This window comes from Phoca vitulina, unplaced genomic scaffold, assembly GCF_004348235.1.
Source record: "Phoca vitulina isolate PV1807 unplaced genomic scaffold, GSC_HSeal_1.0 scaffold9, whole genome shotgun sequence".
Classification (NCBI taxonomy): domain Eukaryota; kingdom Metazoa; phylum Chordata; class Mammalia; order Carnivora; family Phocidae; genus Phoca; species Phoca vitulina.
This window is the reverse complement of record NW_022589712.1, coordinates 20,191,183-20,214,674: the sequence shown is the minus strand read 5'-3', so window position 1 is coordinate 20,214,674 and position 23,492 is coordinate 20,191,183. Positions and strand designations below refer to the sequence as shown.

The 23,492-nt window shown below is 37.6% G+C and overlaps 1 protein-coding gene across 5 annotated transcripts in view; it reads right to left on the bottom strand.

Moving 5' to 3' along the window:
* Positions 1-23,492, bottom strand: part of EPM2A (EPM2A glucan phosphatase, laforin) — a 241,657-nt gene that overhangs the window by 93,489 nt on the left and 124,676 nt on the right. The window contains exon 5 of one of the 5 annotated variants that reach the window (XM_032407724.1): positions 2,339-2,683. The exons of the other annotated variants lie outside the window; for them this stretch is intronic. Within the exon in view, the coding sequence (XP_032263615.1) occupies positions 2,648-2,683 (36 nt within the window). The 3' untranslated portion in view covers positions 2,339-2,647. Of the gene's footprint in view, positions 1-2,338; positions 2,684-23,492 lie in introns of those variants that run through there. 5 annotated transcript variants of the gene reach the window in all.

Below are 23,492 nucleotides of genomic sequence, written 5' to 3'. Positions count from 1 at the left end.
CTTGCCTTTTTAAAAAAAACTGAACCATTTATAATTTTTTCTGAATATTAAAAAATGTATGTTCATTGTGGAAATTTTAGGAAATTATAAACAATAAATAAAAGTCATCAGGGATCTCATCATCTACAGACTACAAGGATTAGTGTATAGATGTAGATACAGGCACAGAGAGATATATTTACATGCACAGCCATAAAGATATTTGTGGGTTTGTATTCTCCAAATACATACACATGCAGATATGTAAACAACAAAATTAGAGTAATATTCTATATACAACTTGTCCTGCCTTATTTTATTAATGAGCACCTTTTTAGTTTTGATTTGAAAATGGCATTTCTCATTTTACTATCACAAGCACTGGAAGAAAGCAAGTGGGGGGGGGGGAGGCGGCACAGCCCTGCCCTAGTAAGGACATACAAACGGCAGTTATTATTATAAATGACAGCCCTGAGTCAGGCAAGCCCTAAACTGACCTATCTGTTTTTTCTCCCACTCCCTGACTCACGTATCTTCTCTTATTTCTATAATAACGGTTGGTTACTGAATGCATGTGAACTACTTCCCAGCCCTTGGACCATTTATGAGGACAATGATTACCAAGAGACTAATTAAAAGTCTCTATGCCAGGCAGTGGCCCCAGTTTTTCTGTACACAAAAACCTGGTTGTTATTTATATGCAGAAAATTCTACTAGAGTCTGAAATTACACAGTTCCCCAGGAGCTTCTGAAATAGCTGGAGAGATACAACACAAATACAAAAGAAGGATGAATATCATGCTAATTTAACGAGTGAAATAAATCACTAGAGTAGCAGGTATAAAATAATAAGTTCACGGGGCGCCTGGGTGGCTCAGTCGTTAAGCGTCTGCCTTCGGCTCAGGTCATGATCTCAGGGTCTTGGGATTGAGCCCCACATCGGGCTCCCTGCTCGGCGGGAAGCCTGCTTCTCCCACTCCCACTCCCCCTGCTTGTGTTCCCTCTCTCACTGTGTCTCTGTCTTCAGATAAATAAATAAAATCTTTAAAATAATAATAATAATAATAATAAGTTCACAAATTCAGGTGTGCAAAAAACAGCACATATCTTTCTTTTCTAGATCAACCTATATCTGGTCCAGATTGAAAGGAAATTCAACTTGAGTCAATGCCAAGGGCTCATTTCCCTGAGTCGATAGAGCATCCAGGTCTGAGGAGGCCACCAGTAACCTGTCCACATGAGTTATTTTGAGACAACAGTCTGCATGATTTCTTCAGGACCAAAGCCCTGACACTTTGATGGTCCACTCAGGGCTTGGTAGTCTGGGCGGAGTCTGAGTTCTGACACCTCAGATGCTGCCTTCTTTGGCATACACACAGATACTCGTCTCTTTGCCCCTGGGATGCTGCCTGGGAACTGCTGCTCAGTCTCTACTCCCTTGTGAGCCCCATAGCTCTCTCCCCACCCATCCCATTGCAGAGGACACTCTTAACTCTCTCTAGCTTCCTCTCAAAGACCTTCCCTTCTCTCTCATGCTGCTCCAGCATACTAATATAATCAATTCAATGGATAAAGGTTTTACAAAACACAGGAAAAGCTGTTGTTTGGAGTTATTTAGCAGAGCTCTTGGAAGAAATAGTCCCAAATATGAGACTTGAGGGATATATCGCTCTTGAACAAGTAGAGAAGAGTCAGGGCTTTCCAAGTAAGTGGAATTGTGAGTAAGGAGGTAGAGAGGAAATACTCATATCCCAGTCAGGAAGTTAACTGTAAAGACTAATTAGTTGGGAGCTCACAGTGTAGGGAGAGACATGTTTGGAGATGCAGTGGTCACTTTGTAGAAGGCATTAAAAGACAGATTATTGCTATTTTACTTGTTTTGAAAACAACAGAAAGCATTAACGACTTTTTTGAGGACAGGGACACAGAAAACATGATGAGATAGAGAATTATGGGCAAAGCCATCCTGGGATAATTGTTAGAGAAGACCTCTCTGAGGAACTGTGCCTTGGGGTTGCACCAGAAAGGGTAAGTCAAACCCTCCTCTCAAAATTCATTCCAATATGGAGACTGATGAAGCCACACTAAGAGTGTATGAAAAGGTTTATTACTTACATAATGAGGCTTTTGAGGGAGAACACCACAGATATCCAAGCCAGTTCAAATGACTTGAGCAGAGAGGGGCATGTGGCTTGTTTTTTTGTTGTGGTTAGTGGCTGGGGTTAGGGTGAGGGTTCCCATGAATCTGTTGGGGCTTGTATAGTTTAAATTCCCACATGTACCTGTGCCAAGGGAGTGAGAGTATAGACTTTCTTATTTGCTTTCCCAGAGGATCAGGGCTTGCAGCTATCTATGGTTAAGCATTAAACATGGAGACAGACTCTATTACAAGGCAGTATTTCAGCTGGGACCTAAGGACGGAAGAGCCATGGGAAGAACTGGAGGAAGAGAATCCCAGAGAGAGGGAATGTATGCAAAAATCCAAAGTTGTAAATGTTTCAGGAACAGAAAGAAGCCAATGTGCTTGGAACACGATGAGCAGAGGAAAATGAGAGTAGAGAGGCCAGAAGAGTCCGTGTCATGCAGGGCTTACTACTGGCTGTGAGTCTGGATTTGATGGCCAGAGCAACAGGAAGTCATTACGAGATGGCAGCTTAGAGAAGTGAAGTCAGAATTTTACTGCAAGCCTGAGAAAACTTGAAATCTGGATATGGTAAAAGAGGAAAAATAGAAAAAAAATCAATAAAACATCTCTAACTTTTTTTTCACTTAGATATTGTGTACTCAAATAAACCTAACCCTCTTGGATCAAAAGTTTAGCCTAAGGTTTAAGACAGGCTTTGAATCCCTGCAGGAATCTCTCCACCCACCCTACCCTCACCATGGTGCTGAATAAATCATTAAACACAAATGTAGAAAACAAGAAAAAGGTAGGTGATATAGAAAAGTAATAAACATGTATCCATCCCTTATTTAATGCTATTGAAAAGATGTATGGCAAGTTTCAGTCCAGCTCCATCAGTGTTTCTTTTCCCCTCCATGGTTACATGACTTACCTCCAGTCTATCAAGAATCCCTTGGAGAAGAATGACTGGAAGTTAAAAGGAAGTTTCTGAAGCTATAGATCATTAGTATACCTGCTAGAGAAAATCATGTACTGTTTCTTCTTTAATAGGAATGCCTGCAACAAAACCCATATCACTTATTTGTAGCTAATATAGTTAGCCCTCGGTGATAGATTTGAAATAATCACCCATTTGTTTTCAAAAGCAATTGTTCAAAACCACCATTCTTTTAATAAGAATATAATGTAATATTTTCCTGTTCATTTAATTTCCCATTTGGAAAAACATTTATGACTAGAATGATTTCTAGAACCCTCAAAATGATTGCACTACATACTCCTTATTATCACAATATTACCTTTGTACCTGTGACTTCAGCAAGGCAATAGGAAGTCACTGAACAGCAGCATTACATCCATCCATTTGTACCTGGAAATAGGTAGAAGGCTCCTCATTGATGGGGTATGCCCATGTCAGTATGTATCCTCTGGGAATCCTGTGAATTTTGCCTTTGAAGGCAATTAATCTATTTGAGAAACACAGCTATGTTTCTGACCTTGCAAACTTCATTTTTACTGATTGTGTCTCATTCTAGGCCTTAAATTCATCCTTAATACCATACAATTTCTGAATTTCTATTCTGCTAAAATAAAACTAGGTCAGTGCCAAATTAGTATCATTTTATGCTCAACTTCCTCTGTTGTTATTACCCAGAATCTTTTTTTTTTTTTTAGCTATGTTTCAAAATTGTCAATCAACAAGGACTATGTCTTGTTGACAAACTGACATGTCTTATGTGGTCTTTTATACACTGACGTCGGTAAATGAATTAAGACCTCAGTTGTCCCAGGGTTAATTCTTAGAGCAAGCAGATACTTATGGAGTGTGTTTTGGAGGTGACAAGAAGTATCTCTCTTCTTGCTGGCCACAGTGCTTCTTTACACTTCCATCCAGCAGTCGTGCCTGAACAAGGGTGTGGTAACACAAGATCCTAAGGCGCAAAATCTAAGGGGGCCCCCACTGTCTGAGTAGTGCAAGCACCTCCTTCAATTTTGCCTTTTAGGCACCTGACCTACTTCACCCTCTTCTGGGCCCTGACGGCAGTGCATTAGGGATAAAGCTCAGTAGGACTCAGTGAACACACAATCACATTCTCTGAATAGTGTAACACGGGAAGTCATTAGCAACCACCACGGAGAACTGGTTTATTAGATTAGAATAAACCTCACCAAAAAGGTTCGTAGGAAATGGGACACTGAACATCAGGTAAGTTTTGAGAAATAGAGGGCACTTGAGGTTTGGAGCCTATGGCACTGCCCAAGGCCCAGCATGTGACAGAAGAATCCTGATGAATGTGGGGGGAGGGGTGTGGGTGGGCACAGCATGAGGAAGGGGAAAAATCATCCAATCTCTGAAGAGGACACAGCGTCCTGCACAATTTACTTTTTGTATGTGTGGTGTGTGTGTGGTGTGTGTGTGTGTGTGTGTGTGTGCTACTTATGCTGTAACTCATGTTTTATATATATATATATATATATATAACCGCTCATACATAAATACATAAAGTAACTATAATGTCATATATGTAACTACTCATAGATATGAAGAATATAATACACACAGGGTGTGCACGTGTATATAGTTGAGGGTGTTGGTGGGAAGTCTTGTAGTGGACCCTGAGAGAACCAACGAACATCAAAGCTGGTGTTACATTCACACGGAAGGTGGCCCAGCTAACCTGTAGCCCTTTGTATTTGCCTGGAGCTTATTTCCATTTTCCATGTTTGTGCCAAAGGAAGGGCTTAAATCACCACTGCTACTGTAATATAAGCCTCGGGCAGCTTTCAGCTTCATCCCATCAGTGACCATCTCTGTTTTGTTTTTTAAGATTTTATTTACTTATTTGAGAGAGAGAGAGAGAGGAAGAGTGAGAGAGAGAGCGTGAGCTGGGGAAGGGGCAGAGGGAGAGGGAAAGAAAGAATCCCAGGCAGACTCCCCGCTGAGCACAGAGCCCCAGGCCCGGCTAGATCCCACAACCCTGAGATCATGACCTGAGCCGAAATCAAGAGCTGGACGCTCAACCGACTGAGCCACCCAGGCGCCCTCTGTTCACTCCCTTTCTTAAGTATTAACCAGTGATGGTTATTGAAGGGGAGCTGCTTTTATGCGGCCTGAGAGTAAGAGAGCAAAAAGCCATTACCAACACCCAAAACAGCAAAGAACATTCAGAAGGTGCTGCAGGCCACCCTTCAAAATGCTAGTCAATCTTTTGTTTTACACTCAGGTCAAAAGAAACTGTTAAAGTTTCTTAAAAGAAGAGTTTCTCTAAGGTGTTTTAAGACCAGTGACTTTCAGCTGTTGCCTGGCAACAATCCTAAAGGCAAAAGTAGCCTAAGGCCTGAAGAAATCTAGTAAATTAGGAAAGAAAAGTGCCTGTGCCTATGTCAAAGTCATTCTGGTTTAGTAGTACTATAAAAAGACAGTGAAAATCCAATAAACAGAGTCTGGAATCTTCCTTAGAAATCACAAAAGAGTGAGTTGACTTTGGCAAAGGGGAAACATGCTTGGTACACTCTCCATAAGCCCATCGTTTGTCAGTTAACACTGTCTTAGGCTCCTCTGACCCTTCACAGGCGCCATCTTAGTGAGTCAGCTGATGGTCAGGGAAATGGGTGCAGCAGGAAGACCTCAGGAGCCGTTTAACAGCATCCCGTGGATGCAAGTTCTTCTTAAACACTGTGGTGACCCAGACACGGCTAACTAGCTCATTGGAAGGTCAATATTTTTTCTTGACCAATCTATTTTTGAAAAGTTTCCTTAGACTACTCTTCCTTGAGAACTGAAATTGTTTCTAGATAACGTTCAAACACTTGTCCTCCATCTCCCATACCTTTTATCCTCTTAAATGGGATAATTAACACGAGGTACTGCAATAGACAACCCCCCACCCCAAGTTGGATGACTTAAAACAACAAAGGTTATTTCTTGCTTAGGTAAAGTCCAATCCAAATCCACCAGCCAGCTCCATCATGGAGCTATACCATCTAGAACATGCTGCCAAAGCAGGATAAAAGAAATTGCTGGAAGGAGACTGGCTCTTATTGCCTGAGTCTGTAAGAGGCACCAAAACATCTGCTCCTAGCTCATTGGTCAGAACTAGCCACAGGGCCCCAACCTAACTGCAGGAGAGGCTGACAAATGCAAGAAAGTACATGAGACTTAGTGGGTGCTGTGTCTGCCACACCCTGTTTCCCCAACCAAGCACCCTCACTGGAAGATGAGGCAGGTACCATGATTTGATCCATCCTACGGATATTGAATCCTAAAGCCAGATCATGCCAAGGAATAGATGGTGCTTCTATGATCATACGGAGACAGCCCAATGGTCATTCCCCCAGAGTCTGACATCTGGCCCCCCATTCTCTGTGCAATGCCCAGAATAGGTGACTTTTCCTCAGTATAGGCTGGGTGTTTAGAGAGCCTAGTGGTAAGCTGTCCAGCCATTCACCCTTGTTGTCAACTAGAAGCATTTCATATTTGTATCTTCAGACTTAGAGAATTTGACAGCATGAAGGAAGGCTGCCACATAATTAACGTCGCTTTATGCTCATTAAGCTCATGTTAATTAAACTTGTTATTATAGCTGTATAATAAATATACCTATTCTGCATTTCAGATTTTCCCAGGGAGCTAAGAATGAGATAACACCCAGGAAATGGACTTCTCCAACAGGCTGAAACTCTTGTTTTGTCATCTTACTCACAAACAGGAACCTGAAACTCAGAGACTGAGTGACTTATCCGTGCTTACATGACCTGTAAATGCAAAGCCAGAATAGGAGCCCAGATCTGTGACTTCCAATCCAGTGCAAAGTGCTTTGTCAAGGGCATGCCAAGAACTAGATTCCAACTTCCTCCATGCTTTCTTTCTCTTTCCAAATGTCAGAATACCAACCTGCCACTGCAGGGAAGAAAAAGATAGACAGCCAGGGCCTCGTTGATAATAACATCAGTGGTGTCAGCACCAGGTAAATAATAGGCAGTGGCCAATGCACATTTAAATCATGCAGAAATTAGTGGCATGATGAGGACAATGAGAGTCTTCTGATGGAATAATTACTTCCCCCTGGGGTGTTCAAGCAGCTCCAGTGTGCTTGCACCCAGAATACAAATGAGTTTGCGCTGGAGGGTGTCAACGTCGCCAATACAATGGAATTGAAGTGGGAGGAGGCAGCCACAGGCATGGAGTTTCAAAACCAAGTGATATATGAGTTGCTGAGATGCTGTTCAGGAGAATTTACATCTCTTTAAAAGCTTTACACTTTGAAAAGGAAAAGGCAAAATGGCACTTCAGCATTGACTCTATCCTGACTCCTGCAAGGTTGGTGTAGTCAACATCTACTTTTGTAATAAGAGCCTAGACAGGTATTAAAAAACACACACCTGGTTAAGCAGCATGAATTTACAAACACGTTTTGCTCTTTAGTGGTACTAGAAGCATTCCAGTATACTACCTGGGCAATCCATGATGGTGCGAAGGGACAGAACCATTCGTGCAAGAACGTTCAAGGGACCTCATAAACCCCCTCGGCATGCTACCCTGTGGCAGAATCAAGCATCAGATTATGGAAAGCTCCTGATGAAACCAGAAAACTCATGCACCCTAGTGGCAATGGCAAGTGCCTTATAGGAAACAAGTGGACTGATTTTCTATTGCCTTCTAGAATGATCAAGAAACTATGTGAGACTGTAAGAGTACTATGCAATTACCATAGATGAGAATCTATGTCCCATCTCAAAGCATATATTCAAATGCATTGTCTAAAAGTCCCCTTTGACTTAGATAGTTCCTGCCTTTCTTATGCAGAGTAATAATTATTTACATTTGATAGTTTTTACACTTACACAGTCAGATTTTAATCATGTCTTATTTGAGCCTCATACGGAGCTTGTAAAGTAAATTGGACAGATATTATTATCCCCACATTTTAAAATGAAGAAATAGGAGATTCAGAGAAGTTAACTGCTTCCCTCAAAAATCACAAAGCTAGCAGGAAATAAAGCTTAATATTCTTAGCCAAGGGGTAACTCCTGCTTCTTCTCCAAAGGCTGCAGGCCAGATTCAGCTCATCATCCCAATATTTACCAGTCAGACTCATTTTTTTAAATATTTTATTTATTTATTTGAGAAAGAGAGAGCATGAGCAGAAGAGAGAGGCAGACGGAGAGGGAGAAGCAGGCTCCCTGCTGAGCACAGAGCCTGACACAGGGCTCCATCCCAGTGTCCCAGGATCATGACCTGAGCCAAAGGCAGATGCTTCACCGACTGGAGCCACCCAGGCGCCCTGCATTTTTTAGAATACTTCCAGAAGCATATGTTGTGTCTACAGTTCCTGGTACATCCCTGAGGGCATCTGAAAACAGGATGATTGAAGATACAGGCTATGAGCCTGGAATCCGTGGGCATTTGGGGGCTGCTTCTGTGGATCACCTTACATGTCTACAAAACATTATGTGTGGATTCCTTTTTCCAGGGAAAGCGCCTATAGCTCTCAAAACTCCTCAGAAAGTTAAGAGCCATTAAATAAAAAGTAATAAGAATATCCTAAAACAGTGTTTCTTAATCTTTATAAAACTTCTTCTCTTTCATTTACATAAAAATCCAATGCCTTTCTTTAAAACGATTTAAAAATGAAAATAAGTTAAAAATCACCAAAAAAGAAACCACAAATAGGACATAGATCTGCTTTGTTTTTAAACTATATACATCATCCCATCCTCCAAAGATTTTAATATACACTGGCTTTCCATTCCCTCCCACCCCACAATTCCTGCCCTGGAAGACTGTCTCCCCAGGCTGATTAAAAATACTGTTCCAGGGGCACCTGGGTGGCTCATTCAGTTAAGTATCCGACTCTTGATTTTGGCTCAGGTCTTGATCTCAGGGTCGTGAGATGGAACCCTTAAGATTTTCTCTCTCCCTCTGCCCCTCCTCCTACCCCACACCCCCACTTCTCCCACACCCCACCCCCACTCACATGCTTTCTCTCTCTCTCTCTCCCCCTCTCTCTCAAAAAACAAAAACAAAAACAAAAACAAAAAACTGTTCCTCAGAAGCAATGCTACAAGGGGAATGGAAAGAATTAGTCCCTGGTGTTATGGATTTCTGGGGAAGGCTGCCCTCCTCTGCACTTCCTTCACCTTTTGTTGTCCAATTAATGAGAGATTTGTAGGACAGTCTAGGGGTCAGATTTCAGGGGCAAGAAATATTGTCATTAAGAAAACACAGCAGCAGTTTGTCCTAATTTACATAACATCCAAAAGTACAAATTTGGCAGTTTAAAAGCCAATGAACAGGAATAAATAGCAACTCTTAAAAACAACTTTATTGAGGTATAATTTATATAAACTGCACATATTTAAAGTGTACAATTTGGGGCACCTTGGTGGCTCAGTCGCTTAAGCATCTGCCTTCGGCTCAGGTTATGATCCCGGGGTCCTGCGATCGAGCCCCGCATCGGGCTCCCTGTTCAGCGGGAAGCCTGCTTCTCCCTCTCCCACTCCCCCTGCTGTGTTCCCTCTCTCGCTGCGTCTCCCTCTGTCAAATAAATAAATAAAATCTTTTAAAAAGAAATAAAGTGTATAATTTGATTAAGTTTTGATCCATGTAAACTCTGTGAAACTATCACCACAATCAAGATAGTGAACATATCCATTATTCCCCCAAATTTCCTCATTCCCCTTCATAATCTATTTCTCCTACTCTGATCCCCATTCTCGGGCAATCACTCATTCATTTTTTATTTGCCTTTTCTAGAGTTTTATATAAATGGAATCAATCAGATATTATGTACTTCTTTTCTCTGGCTTCATGTGGTGAGCATGATGATTGAGTTATTGCCTGTATCAGTAGTTCATTCTTTCATTTACTTGGTGGTGGACAGGGTTGTTTGGGTTATTTCCATTGGAAATATATTATCACATTGGGTTATTTCCAGTTTGGAGCTATTACAAATAAAACTGCTGTGAATGTCTTTGCATAGCTATATGCTTTCATTTCTCCTGGGTAAATATGTGGGAATGGAATGGCTGGATCATAGGGTGGGTGTTAGGTTTCAAATCTTAAGGCAGTGCCACATTGTTTCCTAAAGTGTGTGCACCATTTATATTCCCAGCACCGTTGTATGAAAGTTCTATTTCTTCCACATCTCTCCAGTATTTGATATGGTCAATCTTTTTAAGTTTAGCCATTCTAATAGGTGTATAGCAGTATTTTATTATAGTTTTAATTTGCATTTCCTTAATGGCAAATGATGCTCAGCATCATTTCCTGTGTTGCTGTGCCCTCGTCTTTGGAAGATCTTTGGTGAAATGTCTGTTTAAAACTTGCACATTTTTTGATTGAGTTGCTTATTTTTTATTATGTGTTGAGGTCTTTATCTATCCTAGGTGGAAGTCCTGTATCATATATATCATTTGAAAATATTTTCTTCCACTCTATGACTTATGTCTTCATACTCTTAAAAGTGTCTTTCAAATGCAGAAGTTTTAAATTTTGATGAAGTCCAATTTCTCTTTTCTTTTTTTATGGATCATGCATTTGGTGTTACGTCTAAGGAATCTTTGTCTAGCCCAACATCACAATTTTTTCCCAATGTGTTCTTCTGGCGAGCTTTACATGTTTAGGATTTCTTTGGTATATTATCTATTTTTTAAATTTCTTATATGGTGTGAGCTATAAATCAAAGATTTTTTGTTGTTATTTTGGGGGCTTTTTTGACCCTAGACACCCAACTGTTCCAGCACTATTTGTGGCAAAGACCATACTTTCTCTCCTGAATCACCTGTGTACATTGTTGAAGATTGGTTGTTATAGACACGTTAGTCTATTTCTGGACTACTATTCTGGTCCATTGATTTGTCTGTCCCTCTCTATGCCAATAATACACTGTCTTGATAACTGTGGCTTTACAGTAAGCATTTTTTGTAGAAAACAACTGTGAAGCCATCTGGCCCTGGAGTTGCTTTGTGGGAAAATTTCTATCTACAAAATTTTGTTAATTGATAAAAGACTACTCAGAGTATCTATTTCTTGCATGAACTTTGGTATTCTTGCATGAACTTTGGAAGTCTGTGTCTTTTAAGAAACCCATCCTTATTTGTCAACTTAAGTTGTTCATACTATTTCCTTATTATCCTTTTAATATCTGTAGAATTTACAATTATGTCACCACTTTCATTCCTGATCTGACTCATTGGTTCCTTCTCCTCCCCCCCACCCCCTCCAATCATTCTGGCTAGAGATTTATCAATTTCATTGACCTTCCCAAAGAAGCGATTTTGGTTTAATTGATTTTTCTGTATGATACTTCTGTTTTCTATTTCACTGATTTCCACTGTAATACTATTATTTCCTTTCTTCTGTGTACTTTAGGTTTAATTTCCTCTCATTTTTCTAGTTTCTTAGAGTGGAAGCTGACATCATTGTTTTGAGATCCTCTTTTCTAATAGCGGCATTTAGTATTATTTATTTCCTATGAACTATGACTTCAGAGGCATTCCATAAATTCTGGTATGCTGAATTTGATTTTCACTGAGTTCAAGTTGCTTATTGAGATTCTTTTTATGGCCCAGAATGTGGTCTGCCTTGGCAAATTATTCATATGCACTTGAAAAGAATATGAATTCTATTTGGGGTTGGAATGATCAATAAATGTCAATTAGCTCAAGTTGGTGGTGTTGTTTAATGTTTTCTACATCCTTGTTAATTTTCTGACTACTTGTATCAATTATCAAGAGAGAGACTGAAATCTCCAACTATGATTATGGATTTGTTTCTTCTTGCAATCCTATTACCTTTCTCCTAATGTATTTTGAACCTCTACTTTTAGATCCATTAAACATTAAGGATTGTAATGCCTTTTTGACCCATCTACCCTTTTATGATTATGAAATGACCTTGTTTATCCCTCATAATATTCCTGGCTCTGATATTTACTTTGATAAAATACCGCCACTACAGCTTTCTTTCAGCTTTTTTTGGTAGTGTTAGCATGGTATGTATTCATCTTTTAACTTTTTACCTAGAAGTGTCTTTCCTTTTAAAGTGCCTTTCTTCTAAAATTAACAAGTCAGGAAACGATAGATGTTGACGAGGGTGCGGAGAAAAGGGAACCCTCCTACACTGTTGGTGGGAATGCAAGCTGGTGCAGCCACTCTGGAAAACAATATGGAGGTTCCTCAAAAAGTTGAAAATAGAGCTACCCTACGACCCAGCAATTGCACTACTGGGTATTTACCCCAAAGATACAAATGTAGTGATCCAAAAGGGTACGTGCACCCCAATGTTTATAGCAGCAATGTCCACAATAGCCAAACTGTGGAAAGAGCCAAGATGTCCATCAACAGATGAATGGATAAAGAAGATTTGGTATATATATATACAATGGAATATTATGCAGCCAACAAAAAAAACAAAAACAAAAACGAAATCTTGCCTTTTGCAATGACGTGGATAGAACTAGAGGATATCATACTGAGCAAAATAAGTCAATCAGAGAAAGACAAGTATCACTGATATGAGGAATTCTTAATCTCAGGAAACAAACTGAAGGTTGCTGAAGTGGAGGGAGGTGGGTGGGATGGGTGGCTGGGTGATGGCCATTGGGGAGGGTATGTGCTATGGTGAGCGCTATGAATTGTGTAAGACTGATGAATCACAGACCTGTACCTCTGAAACAATACATTATATGTTACAAAAAAAAGAAGAAGATAGTAGGAAGGGAAAAATGAAGGGGGGGAAATCGGAGGTGGAGATGAACCATGAGAGATTATGGACCCTGAGAAATAAACAGGGTTTTAGAGGGGTGGGGGTGGGGGAATGGGTTAGCCCAGTGATGGGTATTAAGGAGAGCATGTATTAAATGGAGCACTGGATGTTATATGCGAACAATGAATCATGGAACACTACATCAAAAACTAATGATGTATTGTATGGTGACTAACATAACATAATGAAATAAAATTTTAAAAAATAAAATAAAATAATAAAACTAAAAAAAAATAGGTCACATGTTTATGTATGTGTACATATACATATGCATTTTATACAGATTAAAATATGTATGTTAATATACATTTAATCATTAATAATTTGTTATTAAATAATAATTGAAAATTAATAAATATAAAAGTATATAAATAAAAAAATAAAATGCCTTTCTTCTAGGCAGCTTACTATTGGGTCTGACAATGTGTGCCTTTTAATGGAATATTTAGGCCCTTTACATTTATTGTGCTTATTGATATGGCTAGGTTTACTATTGCTATTTGTGTTTTTATTTGCCATATGTGTTTCCCTTGTCTCTCTTTTTCTTCTGACTTTTGGATTAATTGAATTTTATTTTCAATTTATTTTATCTTGTGGCTTTTTAGCTGTAATTCTCTGTACTGTTACTTTAGTGACTGTTTTAGGCTTATAGTAGAAATAACTTATAACAGTCCATATTTAAGTGATATTATACCACTTCACATATAATAACCTATAATAGTATACTTCCATTTTTCTTATCTTGGTCTTTGAGATTTGTACTTTTATGTAGATTATAAACCCTAGACCACATTGTTACTGTTTTTGTTTAAAGAGTCATTTTTTCAAAAATATTTTAATAATAAAAATGTCTTATGAATTTTCCCATGTAGGGAAAAATTTCATTTCTCTTTATTCCTGGTTAGATCCATAGTTCCATTTGGTATCATTGTCTGTCTAAAGGACTTTCTTCAACATTTCACATAATGTAAGTCTGCTATATGACTACAATATATATCATCGTTTTTTAGTTTTGTTTTGGCATACAATTAAGTTACTTGGAAACAGTTTGATCTTTTTTGAGTCTCGCATTTAAAATACATTAAGCAGGACCAGAGTACACTTTAGCCTAAAGCTAATTTTGCCTCAATTCTGATGCAAAGCCCTTTTATGTACTTACAAAATTTTCCATAAATTATGTTTTCCAGACTGGTTGTTTGGAAGATGCACAATTCCCAGGCCTGTGGGAATGCTGGGAACTTTCTAATCTCTCTCTCTTTTTTTTTTTCCTCTGTCTAGTTCTCACCTCTCCAGGACTCTGTCCTACAAACTCTAGCTGCTCTGGTCAACCCAAACCCTCAGGGAATCTGCTCAGGGGATCACCTAGATTCCCCCTCCCTGGGCGCAGCCTGGAAATTCTTTCTAGACAGTAAGCTGGGGCAGTCACTGGGCTCAAGTCACTTGTCTCTCATCACTCAAGGTCTTTCATTGCTTGATGCATAGGGTCTTAAAAATCATTGTTTTATACATTTTGTCATTTTGTCTAGTGTTTTGCTTGTTGAATGTAGGATACTAAATCTTTTTTCTGTTACATCATCTTCATAGTCCTTTTTTTGAAAAAAAATTTAAGTCTTTTTAAAAATTAATATAGAGATCTTATTCTTTCTACTATTTTTCTGAGCTAAACTTTGGCACTCAGGGAGGAAGCAAGCAGCACACAGGTGTAATGGCAGGGGGCTGTCAAATACCAAAATATCCCTTCAGAATTGTTTATGCCTTGGAATTATATGACTGCTCTGTGTCATTGAGCCTATAGCCCAGGCATCTATTTTTTGAGCAGCATTAATATGAATGAAGAGAATAATGAATACCACTATATTTGAAAATAAAGAGATATGGTAAGTTACACACAAGATATACATTCAAAGATGCATTCCTTTATTTCGATCTTTGTATAATGTGGAGACAATCATATGCCCCCCAAAATGATCTTTCCTATTCATTAGTTTATGTTAAATTTAAAGGCATAATTGGCTTTTTTCAAAAATCCACAAATCGGGCAGCACCCTATCCAACAAGCAGAAAGAGCTCCCATTCCCATTTATTTAAAAGTAATTTCTAAGCATCCTCCACAACCCAAACCCAACCTTCAAAGAAAAAAATTTTAGAACTTAACATAATAGAAATAATTCTAGATATATCCCCAACCCAAGGGAATGCATACTTCCCACCTTATCTAAAACAAAACTCCAAATGAATTCTGTTGGTCCTTAATGCTAATCTGCTTGAAAGAGTAATCAATAATTAATATAATCTTTATCCTTTGTAGTATGGCTTCCAAGCTGACTACCACATTACCAAAAGCCTTCTATTGCCAAATCCAGTGAATGTTATTGGGTTGGGTTTTTTTAAATTTCCTTTTATACATGACCTCTTTCAACTATTTGAAAACTCTTATCTTCTTGAAATGTTCTTATTCCAATCACTTCTCTAATTCACCCTCATAACGTCTCACCTAGATTCATGCAATACCCGTGGAATTATGGAAAGCATGCAATAATTGGTAGGAGCATAATAAAACAGAATATAAAAACAGCCAAATCAGGGATGCCCCATTTGAGAGAAACATTCTCATCTTACTATGCTGTTCTTATGATTAATGAGAAAAGTAAACACAATCCGTGTTTCTATTTGTACTCATTTTATTCAATAAAGAACTGCACTGCACATGGCTCAGAATATATGAATTACTAATATGCCTTGAAGTGTTATTCCTCATGCAGAGAGAGGAAGAGTGATTGCCTGATGTTTACTCTCACATACACACTTTATAATCCACAACAGAGGACAAAATATTGAGAAACAAGTTGCACAAGAGTGAAAAATACCCTCTGCCCAGACTGCTGTGTTTATTCTCCCGCTGTGATCCATTAGTAAACAGCTGTTCCTTGACTTCTGTAGATAAGAATTCTCTCGGTACAGCAAGTTGGGGAAAGAAGGGACTCATTTTTTTTTAAACAGGTGAAGCTAGGGACAAAACATGATTTGCAATTCCTTGCAATGTATCACACAAATTGAGTACCTAATTCGTATATTCTAATTGTCATTACTGAGCATAATTCTCACTTTATCCAAGTCTTACATCATTCCCAAGAGGAGAAAAAACAAAAAACACAAGGATTTGGGTTAAAGGAATGCTTGATGAGATATAAAACATAACAAAATATCTAAAACTTTGAAGAGTATGCCATTTTCTTAAACAAATCCATCCTATTCTCTATTTAGTCAATTTATCAAGAGATTTGGAAATGAAAATTTAACGTTGGTGAAATCTCATAAACAAAACCTCTGAATTAAATATAAGTTATGTATGCACAAATCAGAGAGCAGTTTGCTGGGAAAACCACTTACATATTTAGTTGCCATTCACTCGACTGCAAAATATATTAAGGGCATGCTTATCAATTGCTGACAATGAACACCAAAGACCTCAGGATAAGTTTCTCTGATGAACCGTAATGAATTACATAGACAACTGCAATGTCTTAATAATGTGTCTTCATTGCCAAATACAGGATTTGTAGACCTCATTGAGTATAGTATTGACATGTTTGTCTTCTGGGAAAAAATATATAATCTCAGTTTAACATTCTTTAATATTGGAAAGAACCTAATAAAAACTATGAATGCTATATAGGGAAATAAATTAATTTTACATTAGAGGCCTATTGATTCTTCTTTTAATGAGAATGGACAAATATAATTCATGAATTATAATTCCTTAGAGAACAGAATTAAAATTCCTCATGTGGAACATGCTTAACTTGGATAATTGAGTTATTTTTGAGAAATGCCCTTCAGGAAACTCTATTCCAGTTTCATTAGTAATCCCAAAGTTAATTCAAAAGTAATTCAAATTTGGGCAAATTAAGGAAAATTTTAATGTCTGAAAGTTTAGTGAAAATCATATTAATTAGCACTCATTGTTCTAACTTGTTTTTCCTTTGGTATCATAAATGTATACAAACATTCCCACTTTGTTGATAAAAAAAATCATCACCAATAAGTCATTCATTCACTCACCAAACTATTTTTGAGTACTTGGCACATGCCAGGAATAGTGCAAGATGTTAAAATTAAAAGATGACTAAAATATAGTCTATGACTTATGTTTTGTACTCTGTAAACTTATACTTCTAGTATCAGAAGGAAACAAACAGATAAAGACTCAGGAACAATATATTGTGACAAATGGATGGATCGGGTCCATCAGGACACAGGACACAGTGTTGTTCTGTAGAAATAACCCAAGTTCCTGGAGTACATGAGCAGTCTGGAGGTGGATTACAAAAGCAGCTACCACTGTGAGGGGAACATGGATGAATCAGAGCTACCTTGAAGCAGCTATTGGTGAGGAAAGTATAATCTAAGGTGTTACTGTACAGAGCATTTCACTATCTTACTTCTCATTTACATATGTGCTTACCTCCATAAAATAATAGGTACTTCATTTATGGAATCCAACTTTTTTTTTTTTTTTTAAGAAATAAAAGCTGAGTACCATTGCTGGGGATGATATGCAGGTGTCCAGAGGACAGCAAAGCAGAAAATGTAAAGCAGCAACAGGACAGAGGGACTTTGTAAGAGATGTGTTTAATGGGGCTTTGTCTGGGGCATGATGTGCAGCATGTGACTGTCATCCTTTCCATTGCCTCCATAAATCTTAAGTAGAGACTACAAAACTAAGAAAAAGAGAAGAATGATGATGAATGGTAAGTGGAATTGGATTTTATGTGAAAACCAGCAAAGGGTCTGAGTTTCATGTACTGATTGATGTTAGGCCAAAAGCGGATCAGCTTGAATGGATGAGAAGATCATAAGATCTGGGTTGCTCATGCAATGCATGGTCACTATACCATTCAAATTTTAAAAAGAAAGAAATGAGACAGAAGCAAAATAAAACTTAGGAAAAATAATCCCAACATCAAATTTCAGTTCTGACATGACATGCTTGGAAATTGTCACTGCCATTCTTAACTTAAGAAAAAACACTAAACAAATGGAAAATCAATGACCTCCATCAGAAAATTGAGGTCATAGGGCAAACTTGAATGCTGAAATCTGGAGAGACAGGATAAAAAGAAGAAAGAAAACCACTGCCAACATCTATTTACCCAGGGCAGAAGTTGCTGGAGCCATGCACTGTAGGTACACAAAATTGGCAATTTTGACAAATTGTTGGAGTCTGAGTGTGGATTAGAATGAGAATGAGAAACTCCTGGGGGCCACAGTCTTTGGGAAAGTGAAGACTTCTGTGGGTTTTACTTCCAGGAATCTCACGAGGTTGGTACCTTGAAGGGCTGAGAGAGATTCCCCACATGTCCCTGGTGGAAGGAAGGGAGAATAGTCATATTGAAATATGTCCAGAATGTTCTCCATAACAAAGGGAAAGGATTTTATCAGAGCCTTATTCACCTGGGGGAAGGGCAAGTACCTTTTTCCAGCCTCCTCTCACACTTCTGTTTCACCTAAGTGGAGGGAAAAAAACTGAACACAAATGAAGTTCACAGCCCAAGGACACAGATCCGCTAAAGACTGAGATTTAATAAAATACTTCCTCTCACTCACACCAAAACACCATGTCAAAACAGGGCTTCAATATAAGAATAGTGCATGACAGCCCAAAGTGCTGTAAGGCACAGACTCTACTTCAGGAAGAGTTCTTAGAGAACTGAAGACAAAGGGAAGACCAGAACAAGGACACTGGAGGAACCTGAAGCCATGGCACCTACAGTAAACATTAAGCACATCCTGTCTCCGAGCCAAACAACACGGAAGCTCACACCAGTGGCCATTTACCACAGTTCTTACTACCCAATACATCATGTCAAGCTTAAAAAAATAAACATAAAAATAAATAATAATAATAATACAAGGCATACTAAAAGTAAAAAACACAGTCTAAAGATTCAAAACAAGCATCAAAACCAGAATCAGATATGACACAGTTCTTCTAATATTAGAGTATCTAAAATAACTATGATTAATATGTTAAGGAATCTAATAGAAAACAGAAAACATGCAAAAACAAATAAGCAATATAGCACAGAGATGGAAACTCTAAAAATCAAAAAAATGCTGGAAATCAAAAATTTGTAATAGAAATAAAGAATGTTTTTGATAGGCTCATTAGTAGACTGGACACAGCCGAGGAAAGAATCAGTGAGCTAGAAGATATGTGAATAGAAACTTCCAAACTGAAATGCAAAGAAGAAAAAAATGAAAAAAAAAAATTAGGATATCCAAGAACCATAGTAAATTTCAAAAGGCATACATTGCACGTATTTGGAATACAGCGTTAAGAAAAAAGGTGGCATGGAAATATTCTGGAATAAATACTGGAAGTAATAATGTCTGAGAATTTTTCCAAATTAATGACAGATACCAGATCACAAACTAAAGAAAGTCAGAGACATCTAACAGGATAAACATCAAAATACAGAGGCATATCATTCTCAAACTGCAGAAAGTCAAAGACAAACTATTAAAAGAAGCTCGAGGAACGGGAATACCTTACCTATAGAGGAAGAAGAATAAGAATTACAGCAGACTTCTCATCACAAATCACGCAAGTCAAAAAAAAGAATGCAATGTGGGGTGCCTGGGTGGCTCAGTCGTTGGGCATCTGCCTTCAGCTCAGGTCATGATCCCAGAGTCCTGGGATGGAGCCCCACATCAGGCTCCCTGCTCGGCTGGAAGCCTGCTTCTCCCTCTCCCACTCCCCCTGCCTGTGTTCCCTCTCTCGCTGTGTCCTTCTCTGTCAAATAGATTTTAAAAATCTTAAAAAAAAAAAAAAAGAATGCAGTGAAATATTTAAGGTGCTGAAAGAAAACTATACCATTCTAGAATTCTGCATGCAGCAAAATTATCCTTAAAAAGAAAAAAGAAAGTGAAAGAGAAAAAACAATTTCTCAAACAGAAACAGAATTCATCAGCAGCAGACCTGCCCTGCAAGAAATATTAAAAGAAGTTCTTCAGGGAGAAGGAAAATAATATAGGTCAGAAATTCAGATCTATTAAAAAAAGGAAAACAGGAATACATTAAGGTAAAATAAAATATTTTATTTTTAATTGATTTAAAAGATAATTTGGTTTATTTTTTTTTAAGAATTTATTTTATTTATCTGAGAGAGAGAGAGAGAACACAAGCCCGGGGAGTGGCATGCAGAGGGAGAAGCAGGCTCCCCGCTGAGCAAGGATCATGACCTGAGCCGAAGGCAGACGCTTAACCAACCAAGGGAGCCACCCAGGAGTCCCTATTGTTTAAAGTAATACTAGTAACAATGTATCAGATGATTATAGTACGTGGAAAAGTGAAATGAACATCATAAGAGATTGGAGGGAGGAACTGGGAATACTCTTAGGAGGTACGTGCACTGCACCTAAAGTGGTACAGTGTGATCTGCAGATGGATTTAGATTAGATAAAAATGCGTATTTTGAACTCTATGGCAACCACCAAAAGTTTTTTAAAAGAAGCCTAAATGATATGCTAAGAGAGGAGATAAAATGGACCATGAAAAAAGGCCCAATTAAAACAGAGAAAGCACAAAAAGATGGTGAAAGAAGAAACAATGAACAAGCACAACAAATAGCAAATAGTAACAAACACAGCAGACATTAATCCAGCCACATCAGTAATCACTTTAAATGTGAACGGTCTGAATACACCAATTAAAAGAAAGGAATAGTCAAAGTGGATAAAAATAAGACTGAGCTATAGTTGCCTACAAGTAACTCACTTTAAACATCAAAACTCAGAATAAAGCAAGGGGCTCGAAAAAGATATGCCATGCTAACGATAATCTTACCTAGAGTGGCTATATTAATTTAAGACACAGTGGACTTCAGAACAAAGATATCAGGAATGAAAAGGGACATTACATTGTGATAAAGGAGTCTCATTCTCCAAGAAGGCACAACAATCATTAATTTGTATGTACCTAACAACAGAACATCAACATATGTGAGCCTAAAACTAATGCAACTGCAAGGAGAAATAAACTCACTTCAATGTACTTTTTTCAGTAATTGATAAATCAAGCAGGCAGAAAATCAGTAAGGATTTTGTTGACCTGAAAAGCACCATCAATCAACTTGTTCTAGTTGATACTTATAAATTCCTCCATCCAATAACAACAGAGTACACATTCTTCTCAAGATCCCATAGAACATTCACCAAAATAGCCCACATTCTGGGCCATAAAACACACATTATCAAATTTTCAAAAAAAAAAAATAGAAATTATACAAAGTATGTTCTCAAACTACGATGGAATTAAATTAGAAATTAGCAACAGAAAGAAAGCTGGAAATCTCCAAACATTTGGAGATTAAACAACTCACTTCTAAATAACACATGGGTCAAAGTTACAGTCTCAAGACAAATTAATAATTATTTTAATCTAAAATGTAACAAAATTTGTGGAAGCGGCACAAGCAGTGCTTAGAGGGAAATTTGTAGCATCATTAATGTGTATGTTAAAAAGGAAAAATATCTAAAATCAATAATCTAAATTTCCTCCTTAGAAAAGTAGAGACAGAAGAACAATTTAAGACTAAAGCAATCAGAAGAAAATAATAAAAATTGGAGAGGGAATCAATGAAATGAAAACAGGAAAATAACGATAATCAATAAAACCAAAAGCTCTTTCTTTGAAAGGATCAATAAAATTAAGGGGGAGGGGGAGAAGAAAGGAGGACACAAATTACCAATATAAGAAAGAAAAGGTAGATTCTTATTTCTGATCTTATGGATATTAAAAGGATAAGAAAGAAACCCTAAAAAACAATTCTGGAGTGCCTGGGTGGCTCAGTTGGTTGGGCGACTGCCTTTGTCTTGGGTCATGATCCTGGAGTCCTGGGATCGAATCCCACATCAGGCTCTCTGCTCAGTGGGGAGTCTGCTTCTCCCTCTGACCCTCCCCCCTCTCATGTGCTCTCTCTCTCTCTCATTCTCTCTCTCTCTCAAATAAATAAATAAAATCCTACAAAAAAAAATTCTGTACCCACAAGTTTGATAACTTAGATGAAATGGACCAATTTCTTAAAAGATATATAAACTACCAAAGCTCACACAAGGAGAAACAGATATTCTGAATATATTTATTAATATGTAGCTATTAATATGCTATTAAAGGAATTAAATCAATAATTAATAACCCTCAAAAAAGGAAAGCACAATACCCAGAGAGTTTCACTGGTGGATTCTATCAAATATTTAAGTAAGAACTGATACTAATTCTCCACAATTCTCCACAATTTCTTCCAGCAAACAGAAACAGAGGAAACACGTTAACTCAATCTATGATGCCGCAATACCAAAACCAGATGGATATCACAAGAAAGGAAAACTATAGGCTACCACTGCACATAAACATACATGAAAAATCTTTAACAAAGTATTAACAAATTGAATCCTAAAACATACAAAAATTATATACCATGACCAAGTTGGGTCAATATCTTTGTACCTACATTTTTGTGTACTTATTCAATTATTTCCTTAGGATAAATTCCTAGAAATAGAATTGCTAGATTGCAGGATGTGTATAACCTGAAGAATTTTAAAAAACCTACAAGAGAGTTGATTTAATACAAGAACCTAAGAGCTATTTGAGCCATTAATATATCTGTGTATTACCTTATAACTTTAATATTTCTTCATTCTTTTAAATGTAAATTTATTTAATAAGTTCTCAGAAAAAAACAGTTTCATATGGATTTCTTTTTTTAATATCATCAGAAGTTAGCCAGTTTTCTTTTTTCACATTTCTTTCTTTGTTTTAGTAATTTGTAGACCCAACATGGGGCTCAAACCCATGACCCCAAGATCAAGAGTCACATATTCTTTAAGTACACACTTTCCACAGATTATGTCTTTTCATTTGTTCAAATACACAAAGATGTAACATGTGTGTGATAAGTTTTTTATTTCACATTTTTGTTGCTTTTTAAAATAAACATTTAAACTTTCGGTTTTTAGCCACTTAATATTCTAGGTAGAGGGCAAAACTATTGTTTTTGGCATATGGATTTTGAAAACAGCCACATTTCAACTCATTCATTTCTAGATAATTTTTTTTAGTTAGGCAGTTATAGTATTGCAAATAACAATGATTTTTGGGTTTGCTTACAAAAGTTTTTATACCTTCTTTTTTGTTTATCATTAGCTCCTTGAGTAGCATGTCCAGAATAGTGTGCAATAATAACAGTCATCAGCATCCCCATCTGCATCTCGATTTTATAATGCTGGCTAGTGGGATCTGGCCTCTCAGAATGCAGTGTGATAAAACTGGGCATTAATAACAAAATGTTGGTGCAAAACAATAATACTGGAAGCTTAACTGTTCCAAACTGCTAATAATATTCCTTAAAAGTCAAGAAAGTGTCCCTGTACTGCTAGTGTTCGAAAACAACGTATCAATAATGTATGTTGTGATTCATCAAATGCATTTACTACTGTTTACTGAGATTAACAAATAATTTTTACCCTTTGATAAAATCCATTGAGAGATTGCCTGATGTAACATTCCTACGTGGTTGGTCGTTACAAAATGTGTAATTTGTTAGTGCTTTTTTA